The following is a 15,677-nucleotide window of genomic DNA, read 5'->3' on the forward strand; positions in this document are numbered from 1 at the left end:
GTTTGTATGGTGTGGTGTGGTGCGGTGTGACTGGGGCTATTCTGGATGGTTACAAACGATTATATTATTACGAGGATACAGAAAACTGTCTCTGGGACGTTGCATCATATCAACGAGGGAAGGATTGAGGCAAATAAAGGAAGGATATAGAGTGAGGATGTTGAGGATACCCGCCCGCTCTGGCGAAATATGAAAATAGGAAGCCTCTCCCCCCCCCCCCCCCCCCAAAAAAAAAAAAAAGAAGAAAAAAAAAGACGATGTGCATTTGTTCCGTCTTACTGGGAGCGATGGATGAGAACGGACCCCCTGTTTTTCTTTCTTCTCTTCTTCTCTTCTCCTTTTCCTCTTCCTTCCTTTTTCTCCTGTACAGTCCGTCGTCTTCTTCCTCTCTTGGTGGGGGATGTGGTCGTATCATGCAGGTACCATCAACTCGTACTAGAGATACTATATTCTCCATGCATATATATGCATATATATATGTGTGTGTGTGTGTGTGTGTAATTGTATACTAATGGATTCTTGTTCATTTTATAATATATAAAGTATATATACAGGAAAACCTCGTATTATCATGCAGGTATAACCCGCTCCTCTTTTCTCTCTCTCTTTTTTTTTTCCCTTCTTCTTTTTCTTGTTCTTCTGTCTTGTCCTTCCCCCGTGTGTCTGTGCCCCCCCCCCTCTGCAGCCTGCTTTACCCCGGTTCGTCCCGTGAGGGGGGTTGAATGCTATGCAAGGGATGGGGAGGGCTGGACGGCGATCATGCGTTGATGGTGGCGTGCACGCTATCTATTATTTTACTAGGTAGTGGATGAAAAGGGAAGGGATATGATTAGAATTGGAGTTTTTTTTTTATAAAAAAAAAGAAAAGAAAAGAAAAGAAAAGAAAAGGAGGGGAAAAAAGATGTACAGAAAGAAGAAAGGATCAGAGCGACAGATTGACTGTGCAGAAGCTGAGAAGGAAAAGGCAAGGGTGAAGAGCAAGAGAGAGGGAGAGAGATGAGTTTTGGAGAATGGGGAATAGAGAGAGAGAGGGGAACGAGAAAGGAAAAGAAGAGAAGAGAAGAGAGCGATAGGTTCATCCTTTCTGGGAAGCAGATGGCCGTATCCGTTACGGGGCGTGCAGTCGGAATCATAGCTGTCTCTGTACTCGGCCTCGAGGTTGAGGGCGTTTATCGTCAGTTGGATATGCTGAGCAGCGTCGTGTGGATGAGATCGTGGTACGGATCAGAGGTCTGGATGTCCGAATGGTATTCGCGTGTGAATGTCCGAGCAGCATTCTCGTCCACATCGGTATACATGACATTCCTTCGTGTCAAGTGCTCGACGAGCATCCATCGTGAGTATCCATGTCTCAACCGAGTGTCTCGTATAGTCGGGGTATTTATCCGATTCACGTTTCAGCTATATACGATTAGGAGGGGTCTGACTGGCACAGAAGAAGAAGAAGAAGAAGAAGAAGAAGAAGAAGAAGAGAAGAAGAGTGGAAGAGGAGAGAAGGGTGAGAGAAGAGATGTGCCGTGGAACGAAAGAGAGGAAAGAAGATGCCGATGAGGCAATGGGATGGAGGGATGGACGGGAGACTAGGAACCGAGCAACGGCCCAAGGACCGGAGCGGTGGAACTGATCAGTGATCAGACCCGATGGACTTGAGTGGCCAAGCTTGGGCGGAGAGTATCGATGACTGGAGAGAAAAGAGCCATCTCATGGACGGATCGAGATTGAAGCGTCAAGAGAGGAAGAGAGAGAGAGAGAGAGAGAGAGAGAGAGAAGCAGGTGATGTTGCATGCACTAGCCTGATGATCAGTGGGCCGTGGCGTAAGGCTCACCATGGAGGGGAAAGGGAAAGGGAAAGGGGGTTGGTTCTCTCACCATCCGATGCGCTTTTTCCCTTCTCGGCAGAGAGGTCGAGGTCCTAGGAGATGTCAGCCAGCCTCGGCAGGTGAGAGGGTACATGTGATCTGTACACCCGTCGTAGACGGTGTCGTCTTGGAAGGGGCAACGAGAAGGACGGGTACAGATCAGAGTACGGGGTGATCTGTACTGCATGTACGTGGAGGACGGTTCGTGGGAAGGGGTACGAGTGAGGATGATGATATTCCCTGTAATAGTACGAGTACAAGATGTATATATATATACGGAGGGATCCGAAGAGGTGTGGTTCCTGATTCCCCCGGCATCATCAGCACCAGTATCAATCTGTACAGATTATCATTCGTATTATTATCATTATTCTCCGTATTATCCGTATTGTTCATATTATTCGTATTATTATCATTATTCTCCGTATTCTCCGTATTGTTCAGATTGTTCGTATTAGTATTCGTGACAATAAACCATGCATGCAATGATGGTGTTGGTTTCGTCTTTTCTCCTTTATCGTCACCTTACGATCTCACAGGTGCATCAGCTCCTTCTTTTAGGAAGAGCCTTTGCGTTTGTGATGATCGATATGTTGTATTGTTCTAAAATGACTCTCATCGTGATAGTTGTATGTGAGTATGTTTGCCAAAGTCTGAGGCGACAACATCGGACCCGGATTATCCCTTTCTTCCGGTTGCATTTGGCTGTTTGATGCAAGCAGATACAAACAGATAGTTACCCTGCACATATGTATATATAGAAACACTAGACTCGATGATGGCAACGCGTAATCACGTCGCGAGTAATAGAAGGAGCTAGCTGGCTAGCTATATCAGTACGAGTACGTATAGTACGAGTATGAGTATGGCACACATTACAGTGTACCCGTGCCAGTGATGGAGTATCATGCGGTAACACTGCGCTGTTTGCTTGCTGGGATAGCTACGGATACTGCCTGAGTCATTTCATCGGCTACGGCTTAGGGGTAAGGTACCACCGCTAGGGTAGCCATCACTGCTTGTCATGGGTAGACGGTTGTGACTGCTAGCAGACAGAGATGTCGAGACCGATTGATGATTGCCAAGGAGGGATTGGGACCTGACATCTAGCGGAACTCTATATTCTGCCCGCTGTACCTGAGTGAGGGATTTGAACTTTTTTTATTCATTGCAAAATTTCTCTTAAATATCTATCTGTAATTTTCTGGGGGTTTATTTATTGACGTACCTGAATAATTTATCTAACTATTTTTTTTTTACTCTGTCGGACCTGTCACGGACCGCGGTATCAACTGCTAGCATGCTATCATCTACCATCAGGCCCTTTTTTTTCTTTTTTTCTTTTTTTCTTTTTGTGTGTGTGTGTGTGTGTGTGTTTGTTCGTGTCTGGTATGTGATGGGTGAAGGCGGGGCGGATCTTCCATCATTCGGTACGATGACTTACCTGGTGAGAGAGACGAGGACAGGAAGAGTTCCGCCGCGGGCGATGTAGCGGGGCGGGGATCATCATGAGGGCAAAGGTCGAGTCACTGCCATGATGCATAGTACTGAGAGTCAGCAGTGTGCGGTGACTATGATTATCAGTATCTGTACTTTTATTTTATTTTATGATTCTATAATTATTTAATATACATATATATATATATATATATTTGCTTCCGTGGTGTACCCGGCGGTGTACCTATTACATACATACAAGGTAATACCTCGGCTGAGACACCGCCAGAAGGGCAGGGAGAGGACAGGTTGGGGAACCTGTTTTTTATTTTTATTTTTAATTCATTTTTAAATTTTTTTAAAAGAAGACGCAAGCAGGTAGAAAACGCTGCCCGGTATTGCGAGTTTAGTAATGACACTATTACCTACTAAACCCATAGTAGGCCATCATCATACTGACCAATGTGTTCGTATCTTGTACTGGTGGTTACGACTTTTGTCACCGTGAGGCTGGGGACCTATGAAATCGCTACGAGTTCAAAGCATCTTTTACGTGTTTTCTTCTTCTTCTCCTCTTTCCTTCTTTCTCTCTCCTTCTTTTCTTTCCCTCCTTGTTCTTTCTGTGGAGAGATCAAAAACAAAGGACAGCTTTACAGGTACGAGTAATAAGAAGCCTCCGAAGAGGGAATAGGCAATATTATGTAATGACCTCACCGGCCCCTTCACCCTGCAAGCCCTTTACTGAGAAGAACAGCAAACAGCAAAAAAAAAAAAAAAAAAAAAGAGCTAAAGAGGGACGTGTGAGTGCCCGGGATCCACCTGCCAGCTGGCGCACCTTGGGTGCTTTACCTCTCTTCTCCCTACGTAGGGGTCGTCCGTGTGTCGGCCGGTACCATCCGCTGAACGGCCTACAGGCCACACGAGGGGCCACCACTGAGGTCAGGTCGGCCTACCTACCGTACAGGGCTTGCAGGGCTTGCAGGGCTTGCCGGGCTTGCAGGCTCAGAGGGTAGAACGACACAAGGCAACAGAGAGCAGATGGGGCGGGCCGGAAGCCGTGTCTGACTCACTCGACTCACATGGGAAGGACTAGAGAGGAAAGGAGGGAGATGTAAAAAAAAAAAAGAAGAAAAAAAAGAAAAAAGAAGAAGAAAAAGGAAAGAGAAAGGGAAAAAAACCCAACCTTGGACCATACAGGTGTGCAGCACGTACACGTAGAACTAACCCCCATCGGGTACCAAGCATCGTCTCTCCCTTCTCTGTCCTTGCCAGTCCCCCCCCACCCTTTCGGCCAGCAAAGCAGCGACGGCGGCAATCCATCAGCTGACCAATCACCGCCATCCTGACCTTCTCTTCCGTACGTCGTACTCGCACACGTCGCATACTCTCTTTCCACCTCTCACCGTCTTGTGGGGTGGTATATCGAGTAACACACACACACACACACACACACTCTCTCTCTCTCTCTCTCTATGTTTGTACCCCCCCCCTGGGATCTGCTGTGTTGCCATTGCTGTATGGGTGCAATATCGGACCGTTGCATCCTTCACGCGTTGCCTCTGCATCGTCATGTGCTGAATGTTTGGAAGCCGGGGATGACCAGCCGACAGCAGGGGGGTAGGGAGAGAGAGAGAGGGAGAGAGAGAGAGAGAGAGGGAGAGAGAGAGAGAGAGGGAGAGAGAGAGAGAGAGAGAGGGAGAGAGGGTGTGTGGGAGACCAAAATTCAACATGTCGGGTACCTTGCATGGGAATAGCATTACATACTCGTTGTATACTCGGTGACGGAGTACAGCTTCAACTCCTGATCATGCTAGTCAATGCTAGCAATAGTAGTCGTAGTCGTAGTAGTAGTAAAAGTAGCCGGGAACCTTCGTGTGTGAGAGGGTGCCCGTGTATACCGTACAGGACCCCTGCCAACAGCCTCTTCTTTCCTTCTTCAGACTCTCAGAGGGACCGAGGTCTGGACTGACATGTAGTCGTGCCTCATCCCTTGCAGGAGCGCACACGCTTGTGATGTGCTGGCCCAGCACGGGCAGGGTATATCTCTCCATCTCTCCAGTACGATGTAGGGATCTGCTAGTCAGTCACCACCCCATCTCTGGCCAGGTAAGCCCAGGTACGAGTAAGGCCGCAACGGCTACGGTGAGCGCAGAGTGAGTGATGAGTCTTGACCAGATTTGTGTGTGGGTATCGGTTGGTTAATGGGGCGGGGGGGGGGAGAAAGAAGAAAAAAAGGAAGAAAAAGAAAGAAAAAAAAGAAAAAAAGAAAAAAAGAAAAAAGAGGGTTCTCAATGATAACATCACTAGCATCAGCATCTGTAGACCGCGATTCCATGCGTAGTGATATTACGGCTTACGGCTAACGTACAGCCAAACCGATTCATTGGAATGCTACGTCAGTCTTAGCGTAGCGGGAACCTTCCCCACCATTCTTTTTTATTTTTTATTTTTTATTTTTTGGGAATTTTTTTTGGCAATCTTCTTGCCCATCCCGCATCTGCACCCGCATGTTCCCATGTCTTGTAACTGGTATATCATGTCGTAGGCGGAGGAGGAGGAGGAGGAGGAGGAGGAGGAACTTCGTGGCCAGCCATCGTCGTGACAGGGCAGAATAGGATAGAACCCGACATCTGCTCTCTTCTTCTTTTCTTCTTCTTCTCGACCTCTCCCCCCCTCCCCCTCCCCCTCCTTCTTCTTTCATCTTGATATCAGATGATCAACATCAGCCTTTCTGTCGTTGCTTCTTCCTCTCTTCCCTCGCCCTCACCTGCAAGGTACCGCCGTCACCGTCGCCGCCCTTGCATCTATCCCATCCCACCATCAACTCTTATATATATTCCTATCTGTTCATCACCCACAACGGTCCGTGCGCGTTGACCTGCTCTGTCTTCTTCTTCTTCTTCTCTCGATAGAGATAAAAGGCATCGTGCCCGACATATATTCTTGTCTTGATTCACCCTTCTCCTTCAGGGTCTTTTATATATATCCACCTTTGCCCCTCCACCGTGTGCCCTCCATCAGTGTTTCCTTCTTGCCGCGCAACGTCTTCTACCTTCTTTCGACAACTTACACACATCATGCTTCCCTCAACACTCCGTCCGGGAAGCCTTCGGCAGAGGTCTCGCTCGACTCGCTCGACGGTCAGGAAACACTCCTTCCGCGACGACATAGGCCTCGTCGCCATCCGCTACGAGAAGATGGCCCAGGGAGAGGCCCCCACCCCCATCAAGTCGGTCAACCCTGTCCGCACACCAACATCGCCATCGCGACCTGCCTCCGTCACCGCCATATCCCCCTCTTCGGCATCCGCATCGCCGTCGCTGTCGTCGTCGCTCACGCGGTCGCCGTCGGACGCCTCGTCTTCGTACAGCACCCCCTCCCCGCCCTCCACCGCCCCGTCGTCGCCCTCACCGCTGGCCTCTCCGATCGTCGTCGTCCGTCCTCCCCCAACCGAGGAGCACCCCGCTCTGCGCGGGGATAGGAAGCGCGACTCGGCTCATGCGCCCGCCAGCTTGTCGTCCAGGACGACACCTACCATTGACGAGGAGGAGGAGGAGGCGGCGGCGGCGGAGGACGTGTGCGGTGACGGTGACGAGGATTACCAGTACTATCGTCACATGAGGCTGAGGCCTGCGTCCTGCTCGGCCACGCCCATGACCTCTCCTTCCGCTGCTCCTGCCGCGGCTGACGTTGCCGCCCGGCAACCCGCTGAAGAGAGCGGCGAGTCGTCGTCGGCCGGGGAGGACGACGACCAGACGGAGCCGACGCCGTCCGCCCCTTCCACCTTCTCGGATCACCCCTTCCCCGCCGTCGTCGTCCCCCCCCGGCTGAGGAGACGGTCGACACCGGTCATCCAGCTGGACGCCGCCCGCAACAGCTCCTCCCTCTCCCTCCCGGCCTCGTCGCCGTCCACCAACCTCTTCCCCAGCAAGAGCCTGCGTCTGCGTACCTCCACGTCGGAGTCCCATGTTGGAGCCCAAGCCCAAGCCGTCCCTCGTCGCGCCATCTCCCACCTGGACTGGGACCACGGACGTTGCGATCGGGACCGCTACCACCACCGCTGCCGCCGCCGCTGCCGCCACCACGACGCCGATGCAGACCTCGAGTCCACCGCGTCCGCGCCTAGCACGCATCCGCCCCGCCGCCGTCCACCCATGGACCCACACGCCGAGTCAGGTACGGAGGGTCCCACCTGGTCGAGCCAGCAGGATGAGGACGAGGCCGTCGAGACGGAAAAGATCGAGCCGGCCGCCGGAGAGGGTGCACGGATCGAGGCGTCGGTTTCTGCCACCGGTGCCGATGCCGGTGGTGCTGCTGCCGCGTCGGGAGCGGTGGTTGGAGAGCAGGCCTCCCCCCCCGCCACCACGGCTGACGCATCCGTGCCTGAAGCGGACGGCCTGGGCCCCGATAGCGGGTCCGCCAGCGCAACCCGAGTAGAGGACGGCGCTGTCGACGGCGCTACCGACGGCGCTACCACAGGTACAGACACGTACGCAGACGCTCCAGGCACCGCATGCGGCATTGATACTCCGAGCACGTGCACCACCACCACCACCACCACCACCACTACTAGTACTAGTGCTAGTAGCAGTACTCCTCCAGTTAGTAGCAGTACTCCTCCAGTTAGTAGCAGAACTCCTCCAGTCAGCAGCAGCAGAATCACGAGCCCCACCAGCCACACCACCGATAGCACAACAGCTGGAGGTCGACGCCACCACCGCCACACCCTCCTGGGAGATAACACTGCTCCTTCTGCCCTCTCTGTTCGTATCGCTGCCGCTTTCGCTTCCGCCCCTGCCTCCCCTGCCTCCCCTATCTCCCCTACCTCCCCTGTTTCTGCCCCCTCCTCCCCTGCCACCCTCGACACGAGCAATACCCGTGCTGCCGTCGCCGCCACTGCTCGTATTGCCGGTGATAATACCAGTACGAGTATTGCTGCCAGTAATAATACCGCTCCGCCATCCTCTGCCTCCCCCCCCTTGTCCCCTCCCCTGTGGAAACGGGGCAGGTCCCTCCTCCTTCGACGAAACGACTCCACATCCACCTCGCCCTCCACTATTACCGCCGCCGCAGCACCACCCACCTCCACAAGCCAGCACACCACGGCAACCGCCAGCGACACCGCGACGACGGCCTCCCACACTCCCCTCCTCGACATCTCCATCCCCTCCGACACCTTGGTCGAGGATGATTTCATAGCCGGCCTCAACTTTTCCCAACGGGGCAGTGTCATTCTCGACGCCGACAATCTGGACGGCCACGGCAACGGCAACGACGACGACAGAGACAACGGCGACGACATGGCCACCAGGCAGGAGCAGGAGCAGGAGCAGCGACAGCCTCCCAGCACCGGCAACCCCCCTCCTCGCGACGATGAGCAGGAGCAGCACCAGCGCCAGCACCAGCACCAGCACCAGCACCAGCACCAGCACCAGCAGTCCACGAAGATGACCACGACCAACCACGATGCCGAACCTACCACCACCCCCGATCCCAACACTGCTGCGACAGACGTGCCGGTGTCGACGTCCCAGCAGCCTGCCCTCCCCGATATTCGTGTCATGGCGGCCGACGCAGACAGGGAGTCTCTAAAGGTGAGATCGCTCTATGCAGTTGGCGGCAGTGCCATGAGGTGGGAGGATGGCGCGACGCCGTCATCGTCAATGGGAGACCGCCCTAAACCTTCCATTGCCGAGCACCCTGCCGAAGAGGATGAGGGCGTCCCGTATGATCTTCCACCTCCTGCACTTCCCCACTCCCTCTCCCCCCCCCCCTTTCACACACACACACACACACACACACACACACACACACACACACACGTGACATATTTCGCAGCCATTATTCCAATCGTCCAACTTCATCGGCTAACTTATCGTCTCCCAGATCCCGCGCGCGAACTCATCTCAGTCCCGTCGCAAGTACGTCCATCAACTCCTTCGACTCTTCATCCCGGCGGCCCAGCATCTCTGATGGCAGAGAGGCCGTCGCAGCCGCCACGGCCGCGGCTGGCGGATTCGAGGATTGGGATGACCTCGACGGCCTGAGCGTCGACCGCTACGGCTTCATCACAGCCCCGCCCCTGCGCCCCGCCTCGTCCAGGCTGGCGACGCCCACCGAGCTCAAGTCGTCGCAGTTCTCGACCAGGAGGCGCAATATCCTGCAGAAGAGGAGCCTGGTGGCCATGACGGTGGACGGGGACGGCAACCGCATCCCGACGCGCAAGACGTCGACGCGCTCGCTGTACACGCAGCACTCGGCCGTGTCCATGACGTCCGTGCGCTCCTCCCGCTCCGTCATCCGGCAGGCGAGCAACCTGCTACCGCACAACCGCCACCGCCGCTGGATGGACGAGGCCGGCGACATGCTGACGGTGGCGCCCAGCATGCAGGACGTGGCCGAGGAGGCCCGCGTCGAGAAGATCTCGGAGGCGCTCAAGCGCAAGGAGTGGGAGCGGTCCGAGAAGTGGCGCAAGATGGCCACCATCGTCAACCGTGACGGCGGCGATGACGGCGGCAGCAAGAATAGCAGCAACAGCAACAACGAGGCCGGCCTCCGCGGCGGCGGCATGCAGTTCGAGTTTGACGTCAACAACCCCAAGCTCATCGAGCGCACGTGGAAGGGCGTGCCCGACTGCTGGCGCTCGGCCGCCTGGTGGTCCTTCCTCGAGGCCAGCGCCCGCAGCCAGCCGGCCGGGACCCAGCCCAGCGTGGCCAGCATCATCGCCGACTTCCACCGGCTGCAGGGCACCGCGTCGGCCGACGACGTGCAGATCGACCTCGACGTGCCCCGCACCATCAGCCAGCACATCATGTTCCGCCGGCGGTACCGCGGCGGGCAGCGGCTCCTGTTCCGCGTCCTGCACGCGCTGTCCATATACTTCCCCACGACGGGCTACGTGCAGGGCATGGCCGCCTTGGCCGCCACCCTGCTCTGCTACTTTGACGAGGAGCGCTGCTTCGTGATGCTGGTGCGCATGTGGCAGCTGCGCGGGCTCGAGCGGCTGTACCGGCCCGGGTTCGAAGGGCTGATGACGGGTCTGGACGAGCTCGAATCCTCCTGGATGGACAGGGACGTGGCCGCCAAGCTGGAGGAGCTGGGCATCGACAAGACGGCCTACGGAACACGCTGGTACCTGACCCTGTTCAACATGTCGATCCCCTTCGCCGCCCAGCTGCGCGTGTGGGACGTCTTCCTCCTCCTAGGCGGCAACCACCACCACTCTGCCAACAGCAGTAGCAGTAGCAGGAAGAAGTTTCTGCAGCAGCAGCAGCAACAGCAGCAGCAGCAGCTGCTGCAGGAGCAGGACAGGAGACGTCCCAAGACGGCCGACCCCGCATCCATGGCCAAGGCCAAGGCTGCAGCGGCAGCCGCGGCGGCGGCGAAGCCGCCCCCCACCGGTCTGGACGTGCTGCACGCCACGAGCGCTGCCCTGATACATGCGCTGAGGGAGGTGCTTCTGGACTCGGACTTTGAGAATGCCATGAAGGCCCTCACGGCATTTACACCCATCAAGGATGAGGATCTGTTGATGAAGGTTGCCAGGGCAGAGTGGAAGCGTCGACACAAGAGGTGAAATCTTTCAGTCTCGACGACGTTGTGGTTTTTATGGGGGTTTCTTTTCTTCTTTTTTTTTTAAAAAAAAAAAAGAATCCCCCCCTCCCTCTCTCTCTCTTTCCATACTCTTTTTTTTGTCTTTCGTTTTTTCTCGTTTTCCCGTCTTGAACTGATGTATGAGTTTTACAAAGTAAGATCTTTTCTCTTTTTAATAACCTAGTTTCTTTTCTCCCTTTCTCCCCCCTCCCCGGCTTCTGTCTCCCTACTTTATTTCTCTTTCTATTACTTTTTCCACATTCCTACCCTTTTTTTCCCCTTATATATACACATTATTTAATGTTTCCCGTTTCTTCCTTCTCCTTGACCTTTATATATGATTCCTCTTCTTTTGCTACTTTCTCTCTCTTTTTCTATCATCCTTTTTTTTTCTTTCACCTCTCTTGTCTCTGTCATCCCCCCTTCCTCTCCCTTCGTGATACAAACACACACACACCCCGATACCCCTTCAATCTCATGTTAATAAGATCAGGTAACTTAACCGGTCACCATACTATCATTAAGAGAAAACGTCTCTCTTTTTTTCTCTCTTTCTTTTTTTGTCGGGTGGAGTTTGATTAATATAGGACTTGGTTGTGCTTTTGTGTGCTTGCTTGTGAAGTGACTTGACTGTACGAATACTTGCTCGATATGATTGACTTGCTTGCTTGACTTGACTCGTAAAAAAAAAAAGAAGAGAAAAAAAAGTCCGCGTCATCGTGTATGACAAGACAATGTATATCCATCTGTACACGACAAGAAAGAAGAAAGAAGAAAAGAGAGGATAACACACATGCAATCACTCACACCCACTCACTCATACACTCACACTCACTCACATTCTCACACATACACATCTGCTATGCACACATACAAATAACACCATGCAATGTATTACTATCCCCAAGGCCAACATGAACAGCAAAGAGTAGAAAGAACAGAAAAAAATAAATAAATAAAAAAGACAAAAAACACCAGTCGAGATGCAACAAGTCTGAAAAAAATAAAGGATAAAGATGGGGGGGGAGACAGAGGAAGAAGTTTTTTGGGGGGGGGGGGGGGGGGGGGGGGAAAGAATGAAAAAAAAAGAGAAGAAACCAGTCCCTAGTGAAAAAGAGTAAAAAAAAAAAGTAAACATATCTGGGCTGTTGACTCTCTGAGTAAAACCATCATGGGAAAGGAGAAAGAAAAAAAAAGGGGGGGGGTGGGGGGGAGGGGAAAAAAAAAGAGACAGGAAAAATATCTACATGTACATAAAGTCATCCAACCGATCAACCCTCCGCCCTCAACCCCAACCCCCCCATCACTCCCCCTCAGCAGGTTCACTACTCAGCAGCGCGGAAACAGACTGTCTACCCTGACCCTGTGCACCACCAGCCTCGCTCCTCGATCTCTCCCTAGTGACGACGTGAGGAAGCGGCGAGTGAGGCGGATTCGACGTCGTGCCCATCGCGGAAGAAGGTCCGGCGGCGGCGACAGGTCCGCTATCCGTCGTCGTCCCTTCCGTCGTGCGATCGCTAGTGGCTGACGAGGGCCACGTGAATTCGCTCCGTTGCCTCTTGTGTGCCCTCCTTGGACCGCCGGGACCGGGACCGGGACCGGGACCTGATCCTAGTCCGGGAGGTTGATTCCTGGAAGATGAGGAGAAGGAGGTGGATGCCGCGAATGGGAAGAACGACGTCGTTGGCGCTGGTGATTGTGGTCTCTGGTCGCTGGAGGCTGTACCTTTCCGCTTTCTCGACGGCTGCTGCTGCTGCTGCTGCTGCTGCTCAACTATAAAATAGGGGGGAGAGCCACACCAAAATTTTATTAGCCTGTGGGCAAGACAAAACATGATATAAAAAAAAGACTACAGCGACCCTCGCTTTCTCTTGGTCTTTGACGAACCAGAGGGGGATCCGGGGCGGTGTGACCCGGAAGTGGACTGCGATGTTGTCGGAGGATGCCAGTGGTGAAAGTAGATGGATGGGCTCGGATCTTGCTGCTGTTGCTGATGCTGCTGGGAAGCTTGACCGTGCGTCTGCGTCTGCGGATGGGCGGCGACGATGACCGGGGTGGCACCGGCACCGGCACCGGCACCGGCACCTGCGCTGCTCGGGGCGGTCGGAGGACCGGGCGGTGGTCCCTGCTGGCTGGTGATCGTCTGCGCTCTCGACCGTGTCGGCGAGGAGGGATTCTGCTGCACGGGCACGTACGCACCCGGCGTCACGGCGTAGTGGTGGGATGCCGACGGGTCCCTCTGATGGTGCGGCGACACGGGTCCCTGCGGCTGGGGCTGCTGGGGCTGATGTTGCTGCTGCTGGCCGGCAGACATGAGCTGCAGCTGGTGCTGGCTCTGCACAAGAGAGGTCGGCAGGAACTGCTGCGCCCATTCCAGGGCCGAGTGCGACAGGACACTGCTTCCTCCTCCCATGCCGGCGAACACCAGAGGCACCATGGCCGGTGGGATGCCGCCTCCCAGCGAGGTCCGCAGCATGTCGGCCTCGATCTTCCTCTGCTCCAGACGCAGACCCTCCTGCCTCGTCTTCTCCTCCTCCTGCTTGGTCCTCTCCTCCTCTGCCCTGGTCTGCAGCCAGCTCCTTGTAGATTCCTCCGACCCTTGCCACCGCGACGGGACAGCGCCGACGGAGGGAGACTGCCACTCGTGCCCCGCTGCCGGAGGGGGTGGGGGTGGGGGATTGTGAATGAGTGACGGAGGAGGAGGGGGGGGGGGATACTGGTGATGCTGCGGCGGCGGTGGTACCGGTTGGTGTTGTTGCAGCTGCTGTTGCTGTTGCTGTTGCTGTTGATGCTGCATCTGATGTTGCTGCTGCTGATGTTGCTGATGTTGCTGCTGCTGCTGCTGCTGCTGCTGCTGCTGTTGTTGATGTTGAGGGGCCAAGGTCATGGCCGCCGGGGGAGGTAGACCCCGGTGAGGGGCAGACATGTTCTGGGGTTTAGGACTCTGGCTCTTCCGCGGCTTCTGCTGCGGCGGATACTGAGGTTGCCGCCAGTGAGCAGCGGGATCTTGATGCCCGAGGAGGGGCGGAGAGAGTCGAGGGGCGGAGGGTGGCGTTGGCAGGTCATGGACAGACTTGTAGCCGTACGTCGCTGGCTGCGTGACTGTAAGCATCTTGAAGACGACCGAACAACGGGGCTTATATCGAGGAGAACATCTGAGTAGGATGAGACAATGAGAACATCAGAGAAGGGGGGAGATGTTGAGAAGCACCAAAAAAAAAAAAGGGCAAGTCTGCGTGCGGGTGCAGGTAGAGTAGGTAGTAGCTGTAACGGATATTGGAGAGAGGATACGAGATGAGTGAAATGTGTTAACGAAGAAGTCTAGAACCGGCAAGAGTGGTTGGGAAGAGAGGAAGGGGACCAAGGTTAAAAACGTTTTGAAACGTCCGCCATGCGGGGTGGTTTGTCGATTTAAATGACATGGATGGGCGGCTGCAGCAGGCGGAAAAGGCTTGAGAGAAGGGGGGGGGTCGGGTGGGCAAGGGGAAGACAATATCAGATAGACCAAATCGCCCTTGTCAAGATGCAGTTTTTTTTTGGTGTGTGTTTGTGTGTGTGTGTTTTGACTTCTTTCTGATTTAAGGGTATACGTATCCAGCAGGAGAGACAGAAAAGAGTTCACCACGGATGATGGATGATGAAGAGAAAGAGAGAGAGAGAGAAAGGGAATACAACCTTTGGCACAGTAGATGCATAAACAAAGTCTACAAGCAGAGCTGGATGTGGCGGCCAGCCCAGGGAGGATTCAACAGTAGGCGACGTCGAGTGGTGGTGGCCTTGGGAGGAGACGGAGGATAGAGCAGGTGTCGACGCTCATTTGTCCGCCATGGGAGATGGAAGCCGCAAGTGGCAGTCGTGAACTCGTAGTACGTAGCTTCCGGGGAGTTTTTCTGATCAGGTGAGACACGCAGGCGAATCCTCCTGGCTGATCGGTCCTTGGTGATTTGGTGATTTGGGTTGTGAAAGTAGTGAGTAGGTAGCACGCATCACTCGTAGACCTCGTAGACCGAGAGCAGGTCGAGACGCTTCCCCGTCAAACGGTCACGGGTATCGGCGACGATCCACTCGCGAGTTATCGATGTGGCAGAGTAAACAAACAACGACGAGGTTGTACCTCTCTCCCTGCAGGCAGAGAGAGGCTAGCAGATGCGTGCGTATGTCGCCAGGATCATGGGTACGTAGTTGGGAAAGAGAGCTCTGGGGCTTTCTTAGAAAGGGGGGAGGGCAGGTGGGGTACAAGTATGTATGTATGTAGGCGAGGGATATGGAGTGACAGGCAAGGTCAACCCCCCCAAAACGGGTTATAATGTAAGTGAGTATAACCTATAACCTGCCTAGGGGTGGGAAGAGGATGGGGCTCGGGGTCTCGTTAATCGCCGCGCTTCCCAGATCGGAGAGACGAGGGTGCGCTTGTCGACGGTGACGGTTGGGGCCTCGAGCCGCACCTCGCAGAAGGGGGAAGGTGTATGAAGGTGGGAAGGGTGGAGGGTGGAGGGGGGGGGGGGAGAAAGTAGCAAGGGAGCCGTCAAAACGTGTGGTGTGGTGGATGTGGGTTGGTCGGACAAGGGAAACAGATGGCTTGATATCCCCGGGATCTCTCTCTGCCGACGACGAGGGGAAACGCCGTCAGACGCGGCAAAAGAAAGCAAGAGTCAGACAAGCAGAAGAAGCAGGAACAGTAGTAGCAGTAGTAGCAGTAGTAGCAGTAGTAGCAGTAGTAGCAGTAGTAGCAGCAGTAGCAGTAGTAGCAGTAGTAGCAGTAGCAGTAGCAGCAGCAGTAGTAGTAGT

The 15,677-nt window shown here is 54.4% G+C and overlaps 2 protein-coding genes across 2 annotated transcripts; one reads left to right on the forward strand and one right to left on the reverse strand.

Annotated features, from left to right (window-relative positions):
• Positions 1-6,373: 6,373 nt before the first annotated feature.
• On the forward strand, positions 6,374-10,872 carry GMORB2_0042 (TBC protein; the record flags this gene model as incomplete). Its single annotated transcript, XM_035462028.1, has 3 exons — positions 6,374-7,775; positions 8,370-9,021; positions 9,183-10,872. The coding sequence occupies 3 exons, from the start codon at positions 6,374-6,376 to the stop codon at positions 10,870-10,872; spliced, it is 3,744 nt and encodes a 1,247-aa protein (XP_035324958.1).
• Positions 10,873-12,192: 1,320 nt separating this feature from the next.
• On the reverse strand, positions 12,193-14,001 carry GMORB2_0043 (Protein of unknown function (DUF2722); the record flags this gene model as incomplete). The annotated part of the gene is made up of 3 exons (XM_035462029.1): positions 12,193-12,500; positions 12,777-13,468; positions 13,976-14,001. The coding sequence occupies 3 exons, from the start codon at positions 13,999-14,001 to the stop codon at positions 12,193-12,195; spliced, it is 1,026 nt and encodes a 341-aa protein (XP_035324959.1).
• Positions 14,002-15,677: the final 1,676 nt, after the last annotated feature.

The sequence above is a fragment of the Geosmithia morbida genome (assembly GCF_012550715.1).
Source record: "Geosmithia morbida isolate 1262 chromosome Unknown scaffold_0, whole genome shotgun sequence".
In the NCBI taxonomy this organism is placed as follows: Eukaryota; Fungi; Ascomycota; class Sordariomycetes; order Hypocreales; family Bionectriaceae; genus Geosmithia; species Geosmithia morbida.